Source organism: Phyllopteryx taeniolatus, chromosome 14 (genome assembly GCF_024500385.1).
Source record: "Phyllopteryx taeniolatus isolate TA_2022b chromosome 14, UOR_Ptae_1.2, whole genome shotgun sequence".
Classification (NCBI taxonomy): Eukaryota; Metazoa; Chordata; class Actinopteri; order Syngnathiformes; family Syngnathidae; genus Phyllopteryx; species Phyllopteryx taeniolatus.
Genome location: NC_084515.1, coordinates 3,945,667 through 3,965,924, shown reverse-complemented (window position 1 = coordinate 3,965,924; position 20,258 = coordinate 3,945,667). Strand labels below are relative to the sequence as shown.

Below are 20,258 nucleotides of genomic sequence, written 5' to 3'. Positions count from 1 at the left end.
TATTTGATGATATTTCAACTACAACTGGGGAGGTTAAAATATTGGCACAGTCCTGGTACCTAAATTACACATTTCTTTTGTATGTCAATTGTTTATTTTTAAAATACACTTTTTTTGTTGACTCACGCTGTAATGCGCTGAATGTCAACATTCATTAGCATACATTTTATGTGGCTATATTGCATGTATTTGATCAATCTATGCTAACACCTCAAATGAGTTTCACTACAATAAAAGAATGACAAAAAAAAAGTTGACTGAGATGGACCAAAACACATCCTAAGTAGTCCAATATGTGTATTATGAGACGGAAATGTAAGTTTATTTTGAGATGGTGACAACAAGCAAATGGCACCGATTTGGTGGAATGGCCAAAACAATAAAATAAAAAATATTAGTAAAATAAACACTTTCACATCTACATTTAACATATGTGCATTTATTTTATTAATGTGTTCATGAATTATAATTACTTTCATCATAAATAATAGAATTAAACACACACACACACACACACACGCACACACATTGTTGGCTAAAACAGGAGCCAGAGAGGCTATGTTGTTCTCCGTTTCTTTTACAGTGTATCACAATGTATGATTCCTCGTGACAATGGACAACAGGTCTAAAAACATTTCAGGCCAACTGTGGAAAAATCTTATCAGGAAGGATGTAAACACATGAATGTTAGTCAGAGTCTGAATCAGAGAGAAGTTTCTTTCAGAATCAAAGCACCAGCGCAGGGGAACATCACTTCGCCTACATGCAAGATGGCAGATTGTACAGAGCTGACTTTTAATATCGACCACGGTTATCTGGAGGGTCTGGCACGTGGACTAAAGACTGGGCTCCTTATTCACACTGACTATCACAATCTGGCCCAGTGTGACACACTAGAAGGTGAGAATGGATCCCAGCTGTTATCTGTTTTTGTGTAATTTTTTGCCAGATTTGTGACAAAACAAAACTACAGCTGTGTCCATTTTGTGTCTTCATCGCATTGGCTGCTTTAATATGGTCATGGGGATTATATTTCATTTGAATGTCTTTTCTGACCTTCATCACTGAGAGAAAACTGCAGTGTCAGTTGTATGTCATCACAATTATAGCATGGTGTGAGAGCAGTTGGGTGCTCATATATTTCTGGATGCAGCGATAAGGATTGTGGCACAGACACAAATCCAAAGTACTTTAAAACGAATTGCAGTGAACACCCATATACAGTACCTTGCGGGATATGTTCCAGACCCATCCGTGGTAGGTCAAAATCTGCAACTATTTAAAACACATTTCAACTTCTTAAAATACACTTTTTAAAGTATTTCTTAGCGCATGTTGTAACACTCTCCCAGGTTACATATTGCAGAGATTCTCCAATAACACTGAGGTAGGGTGGCTGTAGAGTGCGGACCAGAGGTTCTCCATATAAGAGACAAAATGTGCTTGCTTCAAGCTGTTCATTTGTCAACCCCAGTTGAATTTACTTTAAAATTGACACATGCAACAAGAGAATTAAACATCTGATATTTAAACACCTTCATGTTCCAACCAACCATATCACTTTGTGAACAAAAGTCTGATAGCTTAATGCTAACATACAATGCGAAATGACATAGACAAGCTAACGGAAATTAGTATAGATGTTAGGGAAATTATAAACCTTTAAACTACTGCTACTTTTACACATTGAGAGCAGCAACAAATACAAACAGAATCTAAAACAAAACTCAAAGTAATATATTCTTTCTGCTCTGTGTGTGTTAAAGTAGCAGTTGTTTGAACTATTTGAAAAATTTCTTTTGAACCTATCCTCCATCATTTGCTGAAAAAGTGGCATATTCAGTTTTTTTGTGCTCTCTGTAACACCCTAAAATGCCATAAGATGGTCCCAAAAGCCCTGTCTCGGTGCCAAGTAAAAACTGTGTGTTGAACATGTTGGTATTTGTACAATTTTCAATTTCTATTTTGTTTTATGTCTGAGTTGTACACTAAATTGCAACTGGGAGTGACAAATAAACAGCTTGAAGCAAGTATGCTTTTGACTCTTATTTGATGAACTTTGGGAGCGAGAGCGTGATAACTAAGGATTTTTTTCATTTGGTCTCTCGATATGGCAGATTTTCACCTACGTGATAAACAGGGTACACAGAGAAATGATCTACCAAACATCAATTTCCAAACATTGACATTTGACAATGTATATACGGTAGCACTGCAGTTTCACTGAGCTCGTCTCCCTCCAGATATGAAGCTGCACCTTCAGAGCACAGAATATGGCAAGCTGCTGTCCTCAGCTGGGGAGGAGGACCTGACCGTGTCTCTGGTAGACCGCAAATTGAGGGACAACCTGGTCACAGAATTCAACTGCCTCCGTTCCAACAGTCTGCCACCACTCTCCACCTTCCTTGACTATATGACGTATGCCACAGTATAAGTCACATGAATTAATTGACTCGAGTCAAACTTGAGGACTTGGGACTTGCTCGGCTAAAATTTGTGAAAGACTTGACTTTGACTAGTACCATAATTTCTCGTGTATAATGCAGATTCCACCCCCCCCCCCCCCCCCCCCTCCCAGAAATTGTCAAAAGTCAATAGTGCCCATTATACATAGGTATAGGGGGAAATGGAGAGGGGGAAAAAACTTTCACATTTTATAACTGTATGCTGCCATCGAGAGGTTATGAAAAAGCTGTACACTTTCATTCCAATATGCCACCGCCACCCAGAGGTTATGAAAAAGGTGTAGCCTACACTTTCATTCCAATATATAGGGGTACATATGACTGCATATATGTACAGTTGTGCTCATAACTTTACATACCCTGGCAGAATTTGTGAAATATATATATATATATATATATATATATATATATATATATATATATATATATATATATAGATATTTTATTTATTTTATTTATTTTATTTATTTTATTTATTTTATTTATTTTATTTATTTTAATACGACTGATGACTGAACAACAACCATCATTAATTTATTTATGGTTATGTTTTGTTTAATAATGCTTTTCTAAAATGCATGACAGTTTAATTCGAAACCCATTAAAATAAAATTAAATGTGTTTCGCCTAGCCTTTTATGTTTTCTTAAAAGAATTGTACCCATCTTACAAATTCTGCCCGGTTAATCAAACATATGAGCACAACTGTGTGTGTTCTTATTTACTAAATAAAAGTAGGGTTGTGAATTTCAAAATACAGATAATACTTAATGTTTTGATCATATGGGTAGAAACAAAATCATGCATTGTAAAAATGCATTATTCATAGGTAGAATGGTTTTCCAGAATTTTGAAGTCAACTTTGGGGGTGCGTATTATGCACGAGAAATTACGGTATTCATGACACTCGACTTGACTTAGACTTGAACTATATGACTTGACAAGTTTACATTTCAAAATCTGCATTTTCCAGATTGACATTAGTTTTCTTTTTGAAACCTGGCAACCCACCAGTATGCTATAATGTGGAGTGTAGAGGCCACCTCATGAAGCAAGTCCACTATCCTGAGGGTAGCGTCAAAGATTATTAAACATGGATTAAGGGATTGGAAAAATGTTGTTACTTATGATGAACTCTGGAAAAAGAGAATAGCAACATGCAAGGTTTGCAACTCAAAGATAAGAGACAAGTACAACATGTAACTTTATCCATCACTATCAAACCCACAGAGACATGTAAGGTACATTAACCTCACAGTTTCGCTAACGCATAAATCAAACATTAATTTATCTTAATCAGTTATGCTCTCAATTGTAAAGACAACTATGAATTGTGAATGTGTTAGTACAGCTAAGATAAGTACAAATATGGAGTACAAAGGTGCTAATGTGCAAATATAACTTGATTTACGACTAGTTTAACCCAAGTCATGACTTGACTCGACTTGCTTGTTTTTAGCCACAGCAATTTGGGATTTGCTTGAAACTTGAACGTTAAGAATTGAGACATACTTTTCACTTGCACATCATTACCCTAATTGCCCAAGTAATTTTTTAATGTTAACAGAAAACAAGACAAAATACAACAAATTCAACAAACCTAAATGACTGAGAATCTAAATAGACATGACAAAAAATGTTTTTTAGCAAGCATACCATTGTGCTATTGTGTTAAAATGATGTTAGCCTCATAGCATAGTCATTTTGTCTTGTTTTCTGAAAATCTAACATAATTCCTGTCATCCAAAATGAGAATCAACCAGCAAAAGTATATTTTTCTGACTTTTTTAAACCACTTTGCACTACTGTTTTGTCTTTGTCGCCATAGCTACAGCTACATGATTGATAATGTGGTGGTGCTGATCACTGGGACCCTGAAACAGAAGCAGGTGGAAGAACTTCTCCCACGGTGTCATCCACTCGGTGCATTTGACCAAATGGCGGCGGTGGGCATTGCCCGCACCCCGACTGAACTCTACACAGCCATCCTGGTCGACACTCCGCTAGGTAGACCCATCAAATCTTGAGACACACTTGCTTTTTATGTGCACTGCTCACGTAATGCCACAGACTGAATGACTGCTTTTTACTATGTGGATCAGAGCTGTGAGAACCTCTAAAAGCAATTTGTTTCTTAACATGGTTGGACAACCATGACAAAATGTAAGGTCTGGCCATTCTCCAAACCACTATACTGATCAGCCTAGAAAATGCACCTAAAATAGCATGAATCGAACCACTCCCTTGGAAAATGTACATAAACAGTATTGACAATTGACACCTAGAAGGAAGAAGATCTCGCAATGATTTACTAAAGCAGTAATTGCCAACCATTGTGCCATAGCATGTTAGCGTGCTGTGATCAAATTTCACTAAATTAGCCTGAAAATTATTATTAAATTACAAACAAAAATCTTTATTTATCTATCTAAATTTGTGATAAATTCTAATAAATAATCATCTAAATTTGAATAGCTTTGCTATCTATGCAAGTGACATAGAGTGACAAGCAGAATAATCAAACGCTTTTCCAGTAGATGACACCTTTTTTTTAAAGCATTTTTATTTAGTGGTCTGGGCGTCCCTGCTAAACCTACTGCCCCCGCGACCCGACCTCGGATAAGCGGTAGAAAATGGATGGATGGATGCTTCAACTCACCAGACATCGTTTGATACCCCATAAAACCCGCCACCAAATTTAATGTTCAGCCAAATATCTGCTCAAATGAGCCCGCTTCCTGGTTTGAAAATGGGCATACAGCTGTACAAAATAAGCCATGGAGGTCTCTTAACTGTCTGCTTTCAATAGTTTGTTCTTTAAAAAAATAAATAAATATATTATCTTGCCAGTCCAAAATGTTAACTCATGAGGAATTCTACAGGAAATGGCAGTGGATCAGAGGAATCATCCTCTGAGGTCAACACATTATAATAATAAAACAAAATTATAGCTTTTTAATGTGGATAGTTTTGGATAGTTTTCTGAGATGAAATGATAAAACAATAACTCACTGCCTTCTGGTGTCACAGGTCAGTTTTTCCCGGATGCAGTGTCTGAGTCTAACTTGGATGAGATGGAGGCTGAAATATTGAGAAACAAACTTTATAAGGTAACATACGAATCTAATACAGGTATACCATTTGATATACAACATGTGTTTGATGTGTAAACCCTTGGGAATTCAACGTTGTCAGAAACGTTAAGCAACACAAGAGCATATAAAAAGTCTACACACCTCTGTTCAAATGCCATATTTTTGGGATGTAAAAAAGTATGAGACTAAGATTAATCGTTTTTTCCAATTTACATATTTTTTTGCGAGGGGAAGTAAAAATAAACAACTGAAATAATTTGTTTGTACAAGTGTGCAGGCCCTCTTATAACTGGGCGTGTGCCTGTGTTCAGAATTAACCAATCACAAACTCATGTTAAATGGGAATCAGCACGCCCCTGCCACCATTTTAACCCCATATAAAGTTCTGTGGTTCTCGTCAGCTTTTCCTGACATTATTTTTCTGACATTTAGCTTTAGAATAGATTAGAATAGTTCTGCTATTGGTCTATAAATCATTAAATGGTTTAGGTCCTGAAAGAAATCATAATGGCATATAAACCCAGCAGGGCTCTGCGACAGACTGAGGTCAAATAGTGGAGCACAGTGTCACGTCGGAATGGAGACTGGACCCAAGAGCAGGCGGAAGCTGAGAGGTTGTGATGAACAGTTTATTGAAAATGGGAACTGTAGATGGTCCTTTAGGCGCGCTGGTCGGTAGTGGAGGCAGGGAATGCCTGGGAGGCGGTGACCAGGGCAGGTGGCTGGCTTGACGGCGTGGGGGTAGGAATCCACTTAGCGATGAACACGGAGGAAAGACTGAGGACAAGGAGAGACACAGAGGCCAGAAAGAAGACGAGGAATAGTGTAGTTTACGTGGAGACTGGGGAGCCGTTGTACTGCTGGAGCAGCTGTAATACTCTGGCAAGAGTTTCTGGGATCTGGCAGGCTTTTATGTAGGTGATAGCGAGGGCTGATTGTTGACAGGTGCGCGGAAAGAGAGGGAAGGAGGGGAAGAGAGAGAGGGCAAGATGGCGCAAGGCGCCACCCAGGCTCCAACCATGGTACTGCAGGGTGGCTCATGACACACAGAGTCCAAAGCAAACATGGTGGAGCAGCATTTAGCTGTTATGCTGCACACAAATGGAATAAGTTGCCAACAGAAGTGACTCCAGCCCCTAGTATGAATGTTTTTAAGTCCAGGTTAAAAACTCTTTTTTTCTCATGCTTTTTAGAGCACTTCCACTTTTAAATGATCTTTCTTGCACTGTACTCTGTTTTAATTGTACTTTTCTTTTTCTCTTCGTCTTAAACGTTTATAAGCTGTTTTTTTCCCTCTGTTTTTCAATGCTTTTAATCATGTAAAGCACATTTAGTTACCTTGTGTCTGAAATGTGCTACATAAATAAATTTTCTTTGCTTTGCTTTGCTTTCTGGCAGAAGCCTGAAGGTTTTGTGCTAACACTAACTGATATTTCGAACTGTTCATAATTCCCTCCCCGCTGACTAAGGCCCCAGTTCCAGCTAAAGAAAAACAGCCTCAAAGCATGATCCCGCCAGCACTATGCTTCACTGAAGGTATGGTGTTCGTTTGGTGAAGAGCAGTGTTGTGCTTTCGCCAAACATACTTTTCGGAAATCCCTAAAAGTTCAACCTTGGTTTCATTGGGCATAACACATTTTCCCACGTGTTTGAGAGATTTCCAGTGTGTTTTTGCAAAATGTAGTCGGGTTCGGATAGTTTTTCGCTGTAAGGTAAGGCTTCCCCGACTTTCCACCCTACGCCATAGCACAGACTGAAGACAGGAGATTATTGTCACAGGTACAAAACAGCCAGTATTTGCCAGAAATCTCTGAAGCTCCTTCAGTGTTGCTGTCGGCCTCCTGACAGCCTCCCTAACCAGTTGTCTTCCTCTCTTTTCATCCATTTTGAGGGGACATCCATTTCTTGGTAATGTCTTTGTTGTGCCATATTTTCCCCATAGTTGTCACTGTGTTCCATGGTAATTAATGCCCAGGAAATTATTTTGTACCCTTCTCCTGACTGATACCTTTGAACAATGAGAACCATCGAACGCTGTGGAAGCTCTCTGCGGACCATGGCTTGTGCAGTAAGATGTGACTACAAAATGGCAGGAAAATCCTACCTGGACAGCTGAAGATTATTTGGGGTTAATCACTTTAAATGCTGGCTGGTGTTTGCTGACTCCCATTTAACATGAGTTTGAATGTGACTGGTTAATTCTGAACACAGCAGCACCCCCAGTTATAAGAGGGTGTGCACACTTGTGAAACCATACGATCTCAGTTGGTTATTTTAATTTCCCCTCTCGAAAAGATTATTTTTTTTTTCAATTCAGTTGTAATGGTTATTGGTCACAAGGTTGGAAAAAGTTTAGAAATTATTTATATGGTTTATTTTTGTATATCACATAAACCCTGGCATTTGAACAAGGGTGTGTTGACTTTTCAATGCACTGAACATTTTACCATTACTTTACTAAGATGTGGCGAAATCTTTGGTTCTTCGTAAATTGTTGTTTTAATGGTACCAGTCAAATATCCTCCGAAATGTTATTAAACGGCGGCCGACTGGTTAGAGCGTCAGCCTCACAGTTCTGAGGACCCGGGTTCAATCCCTGGCCCCGCCTGTGTGGAGTTTGCATGTTCTCCCTGTGCCTGCGTGGGTTTTCTCCGGGCACTCCGGTTTCCTCCCACATCCCAAAAACATGCATTAATTGGAGACTCTAAATTGCCCGTAGGCATGACTGTGAGTGCGAATGGTTGTTTGTTCCTATGTGCCCTGCGATTGGCTGGCAACCAGTTCAGGGTGTACCCCGCCTCCTGCCCAATGACAGCTGGGATAGGCTCCAGCACGCCCGCGACCCTAGTGAGGAGAAGTGGCTCAGAAAATGGATGGATGGATGTTATTAAACAGCACAGAAATGCTTAATGCACATGTATTTTTTTCATTAATTTCAACATACTGTCTTCATGTCTTATTTATACTGCATGTTCTTCAAGGCATATTTAGAGTCTTTCCACTCTTTCTGCAAGAACATTGGCGGTGCCACAAAGGATATCATGTGTCCTATCTTGGAGGTACTGTGATCATTTCCACCAAGTGGTTGGTTTGATTTGCAGTGGGTGTCAGTTATGTTTGACTGTAAATCTACATGTAACTGTCAAAAGTTTGAGGCAGACAGACGAGCCTTCATCATTACAGTGAACTCATTCGGGACAGACCTGAGTAGTGCAGACAGATGTTCACTGTATCCATCTTGTGGTAAACTTTACCCTGAAGGGCTGCAATTACTGTCCAAGGTAGAAGAGCATGAACAAGTCAAAGCAATCGCCGACTGTTATCCGGTATGTTGAGTCCAATCTTATCACTTCTACAAGCTGTTGTGTTTCTGATTACTGTGTTTACATAAATCATTGCAGGACTATAAAATAATTTTTGACAACCCAGACCCAGAATCAGATTACAAGACTCTGGAAGACAGATTCATTCAGCAAGAGGTAATAAAACTCCAATGGCCAGCTCTATAAACCAGATGCCCAGTGATTACATGATTTTTTTGGGGGGGATCAAACAAACCAGTTCTCATTTGCAACAGTCATTGTGGATCCAAGTTCTGATGCAAATCTGTTATGGGTAAAAATATAATATCACCGTGAAGTAGCTTTGTTGTCCTCATCAGAATCACTGTCATCATGAATCAGGATAATGAAATGGAAAGTCTCAGATTTTTGGGGGTGAAATGGGGACGTGGAACTGTGAGGCAGACGACTGCCTCACAGTTCTGAGGACCGCGGTTCAATTCCCGGCCCCGCTTGTGTAGAGTTTGCATGTTCTTCCCGTGCCTACGTGGGTTTTCTCTGGACACTCCGGTTTCCTCCCACATCCCAAAAACATGCATGGTAGGTTAATTGAAGACTCTAAATTGCCCGTAGGTGTGAATGTGAGTGTGAATGGTTGTTTGTTTCTATGTGCCATGCGATTGGCTGGCAACCAGTTCAGGGTGTACCCTGCCTCCTGCCCGATGACAGCTGGGATAGGCTCCAGCACGCCCGCAACCCTAGTGAGGAGAAGTGGCTCAGAAAATGGATGGATGGATGGAAATGGGGAGGTCTCAAAGGCACCTTATGGTCATACTTACGGCTTCTTTATTCTCGCGCGGGCGGCGACCGCGCTGACGTCACTGCTGCTATCCTGCGCGCCGTTTGCCTTTATACTTGAGCGCAACCCACACGCACAGTTTTGAAAATATACTGCAGTCCTCCTCCAAGTCGGGGGTGTCGCTACGGCTCTTATTGGCTAGGATGCCACAGGGTGGAGTTTCCTCTGCATTTTTTGGCCATTTCCGGTAGCCGTTTTTACTTTCCTTCCGTAACAAGGAACAAAGCAACAACAATGGCGGCTGTGGAACAGTGTCTGCTAGAACAAATGGACCTAGATGACCAGATAATAAGTTTAATTATGCTGCAAAATCGATCAAGAAGGCGGCGGCGTACATGGTATGTGGAACCAAGGGGCACGCTGAGTGCGTCATCACATCAGATGATCTCTGCGGCATTCTGCGCGCAGCAGCAATTTTTGCCGTGTGCGCGTCAAGTGATGCAGAGGAGCTGCACGGGCCAATTCCTCAGTCACGTGATGCAATGCGGGCGTTGTCGGCCGCGGGAGTATAAAGAGGCCTTCACTCTACAAGTGTAGCATGAATTGCACACACACTTATGAGATACTTCATTAGGTACACCTTGTGTTATGAGACCTGCTTTAAATAGTCTGCCTTTACAAGTGTAGCAATGCTCAATTTCTCATATTCTGCTCACCTGTCTGGGATGCTGTAAAACACATTTTTAAATAATTATAGTGCTTTTCTTCCCTTGTGATCAACTTTATCTCTTTCCTCAGGTTAGGCTGAACACACTTGCGTTCCTCCAGCAGTTCCACTTTGGCGTGTTTTATTCCTACATCAAACTGAAGGAGCAGGAGATCCGCAACATTATCTGGATTGCAGAGTGTGTCACTCAAAGACAAAAGTCCAAGATACATAATTACATCCACACATTTCAGGGTACAAATTAAGCGGTTAACGGAAAAGATGTGGATGAGACGTTACAAATAACAGAATTTAATAAATGCACATGAAATATTAAAATTGAGCTGCACCTAAGTTGATCACTGATAATCTTCATTGTTTGTACAACAGAAGAGAAAAAAATACAGTAATTCATTATTAACAATAAAAAGCTCGCTACTGTTAGTTATTCACATAATGACTCTGTCTGTTTGTATAAAGTTACAGAATTATAAGGAATGTATCAAACCAGGCTTTAAAATTAGAGTCGGTTGCAGGAGCAAAGTCATGAATGTCTCATTTTGGCTCCTCATAAAGTTGTCCATCTTTATCCTTTCACTGAGAAAAGAAGACAATGAGAAAAAATATGTACCATCTGGCCCGCATTGACAACAAATAAGCTTAGATGAGTAGGAGGATGGTTTCATCGTACACATCTAGGTTGTATAAGGACAAACTTACTACACTGGATAGGGACTTCCAGGGGTACGTAGTTGTGTTGGCACAGATGAACATAGGCAGACACTAATCGACAAGGGGCTGCAGAGGAGCTTGACACGCATATCAAGGAGAACTGACCAGGATCCACCTGATGATACAGACACACACGAGACATTTGAATGGCAGAATTTATTACCCTACTCTCAAAAAGTTAGGGATGTTCGGCTTTTGAGTGAAATTATAAGAGGAACCTTAAACGCATCATTTCCTTTACAGCTAACGTTAATTTGGACCTTGTCTAAACTTTTGGATGCACATCTAACTGCAATTTTTTAGTACTTATTGCATATCTTGCGGAAAAAAAAAAAAAAATCACAACAGAAGTTTGAGACATGAAAATGTCCAATTATGTTCTTTATAGAGTGTAGTACAGCATTTTAACATTGTGTACTTTGCATCTTTGTGCCGTAAACAAAGATATGTGCAACGGTTAATTCCCATGCCCATTGTCTTATATGACTATTATACAATTTACAGTCCTCAGGTTGACAGCGTTACAAATTAAAGCTCATTTTAATTTAGTAGTGTTCTGGATATTTTGACTTTGCTCTAAATCCACTCAAAATCAGATAGAAGTCAGGGTGGTTGTCTGGTGGCCACCTATCCCAACATGTCTGGTGGCCACTTATCCCAACATGAAAAAAAAAAAAAAACAATAATAAAAATTTTAAAAAATAAGTTTCACAAAAATGTATTATAACCTAAGTAGTTTGATAGTGCTTTACAAAATAGCTCTTCATATTGATTTCTCAGGGATTAACCTCATCATACCCCCAACCACCCATCCCCCTTCCGTACTCACCACCCTAAAACAGGAACTCAGAGGAGAATCAGGAGAGGAGAACAGAAAGTCACATGTCATTGCCCTCGTGGCTACAAGTTCTGTTTTAGCTGTTGGTTTTGCACACTCTGAGTTCATCTAGGCACAGAAACAAGGGAGAGTACATATTAATGAATATGCCCGATCGCAGCCACAGGATAATTTCCTGTAAACTGTAAAATGATCAATTCTGTACCAATAAAAGCAAGACTTACTTGCCAGCTGTAGAAAAACTCCTTCATATTTTTGGCTTGGGAACCATCACGCAAAGGTGAGTCATTTCCTGCTTCATTGTCATTGGTGCCCAACAGACCAGTTGACGTGCCTGTGTGCACAAAAATACACACATACTTCATATTTTATTGAGCTAAGGCAAATACAGTATTTCACATGAGATAAATCTCACGGCACACCACCAAACAAAAATGTCACAAAGGACATACACATTGTCTGATTTTTTAAAAAATGCATTAGCAAATTCATCCATCCATTTTCTGAGCCACTTCTCCTCACTAGGGTCGCGGGCGTGCTGGAGCCTATCCCAGCTGTAATCGGGCAGGAGGCAGGGTACACCCTGAACTGGTTGCCAGCCAATCGCAGGGCACATAGAAACAAACAACCATTCGCACTCACAGTCATGCCTACGGGCAATTTAGAGTCTCCAATTAATGCATGTTTTTGGGATGTGGGAGGAAACCGGAGTGCCCGGAGAAAACCCACGCAGGCACGGGGAGAACATGCAAACTCCACACAGGCGGGGACGGGGATTGAACCCGGGTCCTCAGAACTGTGAGGCTGACGCTCTAACCAGTCGCACACCGTGCCGCCATTAGCAAATGATGGTGGAAAATAAGTATTTGGTCAATAACAAAGGTTAATCTCAATACTTTGTTATATACCCTTTGTTGGCAAAGGTCAAACGTTTTCTGTAAGTCTTGGTAAGGCTGGTATTTTTCCCCTTTCCTCCATGCAGATCTCCTCTAGAGCAATGATGTTTTGGGGCTGTCGCTGGGCAACTCCCTCCAAAGATTTTCTATGGGGTTGAGATCTGGAGAATGGCTAGTCCACTCCAGTGTGTTTGGGATCATCGTCATGGTGAACGACCCAGCCACGTTTCATCTTCAATGCCCTTGCTGATGGACGGAGGTTTTCACTCATAATCTCACGATACATGGCCCCATTCATTCTTTACATGGATGAGACATCCTGGTCCCTTTGCAGAAAAACAGCACCAAAGCATAATGTTTCCACCCCCGTGCTTCACAGTAGGTATGGCGTTCTTTGGATGCAACTCAGCATTCTTTCTCCTCCAAACACGACAAGTTGAGTTTTTACCAAAAAGTTCTATTTTGGTTTCATCTGACCATATGACATTCTCCCAATCCTCTTCTGGATCATCCAAATGCTCACTAGCAAACTTCAGATGGTCCTGGACATGTACTGGCTTAAGCAGGGGGACACGTCTGGCACTGCAGGATTTGAGTACCTGGCGGCGTAGTGTGTTACTGATAGTAGTCTTTGTTATTGTTGTTGGTCCCAGCTCTCTGCAGGTCATTCACTCGGTCCCCCCCAAGTGGTTCTGGTATTTTTGCTCACCGTTCTTGTGCTCATTTTGACCCCACGGGGTGTGATCTTGCGTGGAGCCCCAGATCAAGGTAGATGTTCAGTGGTCTTATATGTCTTCCATTTTCTAATAATTGCTCCCACAGTTGATTTCTTCACATCAAGCTGCTTACCTATTGTAGATCCAGTCTTCCCAGCCTGGTGCAGGTCTACAATTTTGTTTCTGATGTCCTTGGACAGCTCTTTGGTCTTGGCCATAGTGGAGTTTGGAGTGTGACTGTTTGAGGTTGTGGACAGGTGTCTTTTATACGATAACGAGTTCAAACAGGTGCCATTAATACAGGTAATGAGGGGAGGACAGAGGGGCTTCGCAAAGAAGAAGTTACAGGTCTGTGAGAGCCAGAAATATTGCTTGTTTGTAGGTGACTTATTGTACTAAGGAATTTACCAATACATTAAAAATCAGACAATGTGATTTTCTGGATTTTCTCATTTTGTCTCTCGTAGGTGAGGTATACCTATGATGAAAATTTCAGGCTTCACATCTTTTTAAGTGGGAGAACTTGCACAATTGGTGGCTGACTAAATACTTTTTTGCCCCACTGTAAATAAATGAATGAAGATGCATTATTTGTAGTAAGTAAGCAATTAAGTGAGATTTGAAAATAACACTGACGACAGTGCTTTGGAATCACTGTGAAACAACACAAGCTGTCCTATTTGAAAATACACAGGCCTCTATAAATGTTGATGTTCCTATCATTTTCATTATTGGTCTTAAATTCTCCTACCGTGCAACCACCCGTCGAGAGTCAAGCTGCACACTTCAAGCCTCAGGTCACATGAGACCGACACACCATCGTGATTGGACACCTGCACAATGTGTGATCCCCTTTGGACAGTGACACCGCCGTCACTCTGCCATGTGTGTGTCACACTGTTGTTGCATCGAACCTTTACCTGTGACACAGACAACTCTTACAACTCTCCATTGGAGAATACTGCGACTTTTGCCACCTGGAAGAACATAACATCAGGGCGACGTGTCCAATACCTGCCCATTGCGCTGAATGCTGACAGTGCTGTTATTCATTCTCAGCAGGAGAAGGTTGTGTGGGTGTGAATTGAGAAGAAGTGTGAATGAGGGGTCAGCACTGGTGTCTTGGGCCAGAAGAAGTGGGTACGAGCCCGGCAGCTCATAAAGATGGCCATCGAACGTGACTACAAACTGATCTGCCACCAGCAGAGCTTGGTCTGTTGGACGGAAGCAAAATACAAATATCAACATTGTTAATTAAGGCGAAGAGCTCATTATAATGACAAAACAAGTGTTTCTTACGATTAAATGGGCCGTCCATGATCTTCCTCTTGAGCCGATAAAGTTCAGCAGTGGGTCTAATGGAGGTGAGGCTTTGTAGCGGCTTAAGGAGCCACTCTTCTAAAAGGATCCCCACCAGACCAGCCTCTGCCACACGGGTCCAGCGCAAGGGGGGCAGTGACATTGACACAGCCACAGAACACTCACTGGATAAAACAAAGTAACTCAAATCCATAACTAGCTAACACATTTCTTACAGTGCTGAAAACTACATGCTATACCATGACAAAAATGTATGTTCCTTAAGTAATAGTTTTAACTTGTGGTATTCAAGAGTCATGCACCTTTCTGCTCACATACAGTATGTCTCAGATGCATTTTCAGTACCTCGGGGAATATTTATAGAGTGAGGCCAGTTGTTTCCTGAGTCCGGAAAAAGCCACTGCCAACTTATTTTCTACCCAGTGGTACGTGTGTTGGCCTGCCTAATAAATGCAAAACATAACTGTTTATCAACATATACTGTAAATTCAATATGCAGTCACTGCAAATGAAAAAATCCTAGAGAATGCAATTTCTGGAGAAATTGCGTGCGAATGCTGAAGATGCTGTTGAATTAATTGAATAGGTGAAATGTAGAATGTGAGATTTTAAATTGGAATGGTTTGAATCATGCAAGTAATGTGGAAGGAGGAGGGAAATATGTAAAATATTTCGCAATTTGGAATTTTATTGTGAACATTTGGGAACGGGGGGAATGTTATAGATAGTTCCATATACGTCCTGACTGAGATGAACAGTTTGAAGTTGGAATGGTTTGAATCAGTTGAAAATGGGAAGGAGGAGGTCAATTTGTAAAATGTCCATCTTCATTAATATTGGCATAGCAAATGTGGAATAAACAAAAGTGGGATTTTGGGGAATGTGAAAAATTGTTATTAAGTTGTCCTGAATGAGCTGAACATGGTGTGAATTGGTTGAATAAGTGGTGAAAATATGAAAGGATGAGCCAAGTTTGGCCAACACGTCTTCATTCATTTCAACAGGATTATTTTCCTGGAAAATTTGTATTTATGGGAAAAATTTGAATTTTGGGAATGTGCAAATTACCACAGTTCCCAGGTTCTCCTAAGTGAGGTGAATATTTTGAAGTTGGAATGGGTTGAATCGGTGGAGAAATGAGGAAGGTGTAACACTTCAGCATTCACAAAGCACAAACAAATAATGGCAATTATTAATTAATTAATTAGTGAGAGCGAATTTGGGTTGCTTACAAAATCCATAGCACGTTTGAGTGTAACCATGCTTCCTTGAGCTAGTGGCCTTAGCTGGGGACTCTCCAGCAGAGCAGGGGAGGCCTGCAGAACTTTGTCAGCCCACAAAACAACAGCCTCCCTCCACACAGTCTCCAGCCGCTGGCCTTTTACATCCTGGTACACGCCTGCAAGAGTGGCCAGGGGCCCTGTGGATGGAGCACACACTCAATAACTGATCTTGGATGGATGGATGAAAATGTGAGCAGCATTAGGTGCCGATATGATCCCTACAAATATCTGCTTGAGCATTTATTCAACACCTTGATAATGGCTTAAGGTACATGTCCTAGTACACTCTGTCCTCACTAGTAGCAACAATTCAGCACACTAGTAGGATATCAAATACATTCTCAACTAGATTTCCATACGGCCAACTCGCTCATCCAATCACATTCAGGCACTCGCTCATCCAATCACATTCAGACACTTTCACCGCCTCACAGACAGTCGTAATTTATTTAACTCACACTCCAAATCATGAAACACAACTACAGGGTCACTACTGCATTCTTGCTAGAGTTCTATACATTCCGACTGTCTGTGTGTCAGTGAAGGTGTGTGAGTGTGATTTGTGATTGGATGAGTGAGTCAGAGGTGCATGCCTTTGTGGGATGAACCATTGAGTGAAACACTAGCTGGATGTTTTGTTTTTGGAGTACTTACGGCCGACATTTACTGCTCATTTTCACAATTGAGACGTTATTGATCGACCACCGCTCGTTTTCATTTCATTTTCGAAGCAAACGATACAGGATATTCTTCTCTTTGTTTTAGGAGGACCTTTGGTGAAATGGCTGACAGCTAGCGTGAGAATTTAGTCTGTTCGTCAGCCAGCATTAGCAGATGCCTCTCCAGATGGGCATTCATAGCACTTGTGCTTTTATATTTGAGGATAGACTGTGACTGTGCTCCCGGTCTCATTTTCAGTAAAATATTTCCACAGGCTTGAGGAACGCTGCTCTTTGGCTGTGTGTGCGGACTGACCAGATGTTGATTTCAGTGAGGCCCCTGTGTTGTTAATGCCAAAAATCGTGTGATTGGTGATTAATCGACTTCAAGGTATAATCGCCATTGCGCAGTGGTAAATTTGACACGTTGACTAATCAACAAATTCATTTAACTCCCAGTAGATACTATCTGTATATGACTCTTGGCAGTCATAACACAAAAAAAATGCTGGCATTAGCTGGTTGGGTTACTTACTCCTCAGCTCCAGCTGTCCCAGCAGCAATGTATGCTGTAAAAGGCTGAGACGTTGAGGCAAGCTGGTGGTGACAATGTGTCGGAGGGAGCTGCTGTACCACAAAGCCAACAAACTCTTCCCTCTGTGTCCCAAAAGAGACTCTGCTTGCTGGGCAAAAAGCAGAGGCATGGCACTCAGATCTTGGAGCAACTTGGTGTCTCTGGACTGGAGAGAGAGAAAGCTGCTTGTAAAATGCTATTTGGCTAAATAACAATATACAGTAATTGGCATTTTAAGCAGTAAGAGCAACATAAAATTAGGGAATTAAAAAATATGCCAACTTTCAATTTACTACTTTAATGTGCCAATAAATTCTCATAAGATATTTTCAAAATCACATCACAACATTATTAGCTGGCGGGGTCACCTGTTGTCTGAATTCAGCCAAGAGATTTTTCATTGTCTTGATTCTCTCCGAGAGTTTGTTTCTGATTTGAGAGCTCACAGCTTGTATCCGTACCTTAAAAAGTAAATACAAAATATGTAGAAATATATTTATTTATATTTCTACATATTTTTTCTATATTATATTTCTACTACTCACAAAGAGATAGGGATATTGACTAAAAGGTACAGATATTGGGCTTCTGGGTGAATGTGAAATGTACTATAACCTTCACAGGTTAACTTAATCTGACCTTCTCTAAACGTTTCATCGTCCATCTGTTCAATATTTCAGTACTCTTTGTTTATACAACTTCCTGTTCTCTGACAAGGAGCTAAATGGCAAAATTCACAATATGTGTTTGGTTGGTTAAAATTTCCAAGGACACCCAATTCTTTGTCTTTCTATGACTCTTCCAGTTTCTTTCTTGCTACCCGCTGATGACACTGTAAATTCAGTGGCCACTTTCCTCTGGGAACATCCTGTCTTGAAGCCTCCCAATGAAGTGTCACCAGCAGTTTTCAACGGAAATACAGAGAGACTGTCACAGAAAAGCAAAGAAGTGGAGGGCCTTGGAATAAAATGTACATTCAAAAGTTTAGAGGTGAAATTAAGTTCACCTGTAAAGGTGCTTGTGCATTTTAGGTTCATCCTGAAATTTTGCCAGAAAGCACAATATCCATAACTTTTAGTGAGTGGTGTATACAGTATATTTCAATATGTAGAATTCAATGGTTGCTGAAATGCTGTAAACTGTCTGAAGCAGTGACACCTCTAATGCAGTAAGACTCTCCACACAGCCTCTAGCTCTCAGTGTCAGCCTCTGATTGGCTGCTACCACGGACAGACTTCCCAAAGTTTCACGTTGGCTGCTGCCATCTCCTTTTTGTACATCCAGGATGAAATTTTGACTTGGCCCCAAACATGCCACAACAGAAACATCCTCACTCAGGCCAGAACCTGCAAATAAACAGATTTAGACATACTGTATATACTGTATACCATTCTAACTAGACAATTAGGTTTCAGGCACGTTGAATGCGTCAGTCAAACTAAGCATCATTATCTGGTGAGTGTTGTGCTGATGATTCTATATATACCGTTTTTATAACCTGCAGTGGTCTGGAAACATATTCCCTCCATTGTGCTATTCAACCACAGCTCTTCTCTGTGGTCCAGTCTAGCGCGTACAAGAAGACCGGACCCCTGGAGCCATGACAAAATGCTGCCTCCTACCTCGACACTCCAGTTCCCCATCCTAGACTGAAAAAATATACAATGTTTTTATGTTAATTATACCTTCACTGATTGGTTTCATGGGGGACTCCAGCCCACAATATTCCTTAGTTGGGAGCAGGGACTTTGTGAAGTACTACACTTGGTCCTTTATCGCTTGGAATATTGTGTAAATCAACCCCTCCTGTAGTGTAATGTGTTAGATTTTTTTATTTATTACACTCATTATAATCCTTCAAGGGGTAAATTCAACAATGATCAATGAACTTTGTTATTTGCAGAAATAGAGGGCCCCCACATCAAATTCTGCTTATGAGGCTCGCGCTGGCTCTGCATTAAGGCCACTCCTTTCTGTACCTCAGTGAAAAGAGTCACATTGGAGCTCTGCGCAGTGGATGAGTTGGTCAGGGTGAGCGTGAGGCTGCAAAGGTTGGGTTGGCCCATTACTGACAGACGAGACTGCGTATAGAACAGCTCCTCTCCGGAGTGCAGCATGTGGCATCCTGACCACGACAGAGTCTGAAAGACAGAGAGACACACGGAAACAGTTGTGGATAGTGTGTACATTGTACAGTCCAGGTTGATTCTCTCCATGACAACGCTTGTAACTCTATCTAATCGTATATCAATACATTTTAGTGATTGAAATGTGGAGAAACGGTGGACAACTGCCTCACAGTTCTGAGGACCCAGGTTCAAGTCCGGCCTCGCCTGTGTGGAGTTTACATGTTCTCCCTGTGTTTGTGTGGGTTTTCTCCAGGTACTCCGGTTATCCTCCAACATCCCAAAAACATTTATGGTAAGTTAATTGAAGACTCTAAATTGTCCGTAGGTGTGAATGGTTGTTTGTTTCTATGTGCCCTGCGATTGGCTGGCGACCAGTTCAGGGTGCACCCTGCCTCTCGCCCGAAGATAGCTGGGATAGGCTCCAGCACGCCCATGACCCTATTGAGGATAAGCAGTACAGAAAATGGATGGATAGATGGATGATTGAAATCATTTGTTGCGGGGGGCCCCCCAAAAAAGTGTTGTTGTTTATAATAAAGAAAATAGCAATTTATTGGAAAATATAAATATAAAACAGAATAAAAAATGTAAAAAAAAAAAAGGTTTTACAAGTGTAATTAAGCCGATAGTCACACACATACATATAAACATACATATATATATATATATATATATACACACTCTGTTACATTCGTGTGTCTGAATTAATGCCTGCTCTATGCTCATTAGGACTGTTTTCATTTTGAATTTGTGTGTTTGGCTGCCT

The 20,258-nt window shown here is 40.9% G+C and overlaps 2 protein-coding genes across 6 annotated transcripts in view; one reads left to right on the top strand and one right to left on the bottom strand.

Annotated features, from left to right (window-relative positions):
- The first annotated feature begins 669 nt into the window (after window positions 1-669).
- On the top strand, window positions 670-10,821 carry LOC133489263 (V-type proton ATPase subunit d 1-like). 4 transcript variants are annotated; one of them, XM_061798161.1, is made up of 8 exons: window positions 670-900; window positions 2,244-2,418; window positions 4,293-4,471; window positions 5,495-5,574; window positions 8,574-8,618; window positions 8,709-8,885; window positions 8,961-9,038; window positions 10,438-10,821. In XM_061798161.1, the coding sequence occupies exons 1-8, from the start codon at window positions 681-683 to the stop codon at window positions 10,609-10,611; spliced, it is 1,128 nt and encodes a 375-aa protein (XP_061654145.1). In that variant the 5' UTR covers window positions 670-680; the 3' UTR covers window positions 10,612-10,821. The 4 variants fall into 4 exon arrangements, with proteins under 4 accessions (XP_061654145.1, XP_061654144.1, XP_061654147.1 ...); XM_061798160.1 differs by having other exon boundaries at window positions 8,541-8,618; XM_061798163.1 differs by lacking the exon at window positions 8,574-8,618 and having other exon boundaries at window positions 672-900; window positions 8,841-8,885; window positions 10,438-10,817.
- LOC133489262 (uncharacterized) overlaps window positions 10,642-20,258 on the bottom strand; it is a 53,532-nt gene continuing 43,915 nt past the window's right edge. For both annotated transcript variants that reach the window (XM_061798158.1, XM_061798159.1), the window contains exons 61-74: window positions 19,343-19,504; window positions 18,850-19,012; window positions 18,522-18,709; window positions 17,732-17,824; window positions 17,325-17,529; window positions 16,080-16,267; window positions 15,193-15,290; window positions 14,827-15,011; window positions 14,542-14,741; window positions 14,279-14,447; window positions 12,140-12,249; window positions 11,907-12,023; window positions 11,066-11,192; window positions 10,642-10,942 (exon numbers count right to left, since the gene is read on the bottom strand). In XM_061798158.1, the coding sequence (XP_061654142.1) occupies window positions 10,932-10,942; window positions 11,066-11,192; window positions 11,907-12,023; window positions 12,140-12,249; window positions 14,279-14,447; window positions 14,542-14,741; window positions 14,827-15,011; window positions 15,193-15,290; window positions 16,080-16,267; window positions 17,325-17,529; window positions 17,732-17,824; window positions 18,522-18,709; window positions 18,850-19,012; window positions 19,343-19,504 (2,016 nt within the window). In that variant the 3' untranslated portion in view covers window positions 10,642-10,931. The remainder of the gene's footprint in view (window positions 10,943-11,065; window positions 11,193-11,906; window positions 12,024-12,139; window positions 12,250-14,278; window positions 14,448-14,541; window positions 14,742-14,826; window positions 15,012-15,192; window positions 15,291-16,079; window positions 16,268-17,324; window positions 17,530-17,731; window positions 17,825-18,521; window positions 18,710-18,849; window positions 19,013-19,342; window positions 19,505-20,258) is intronic.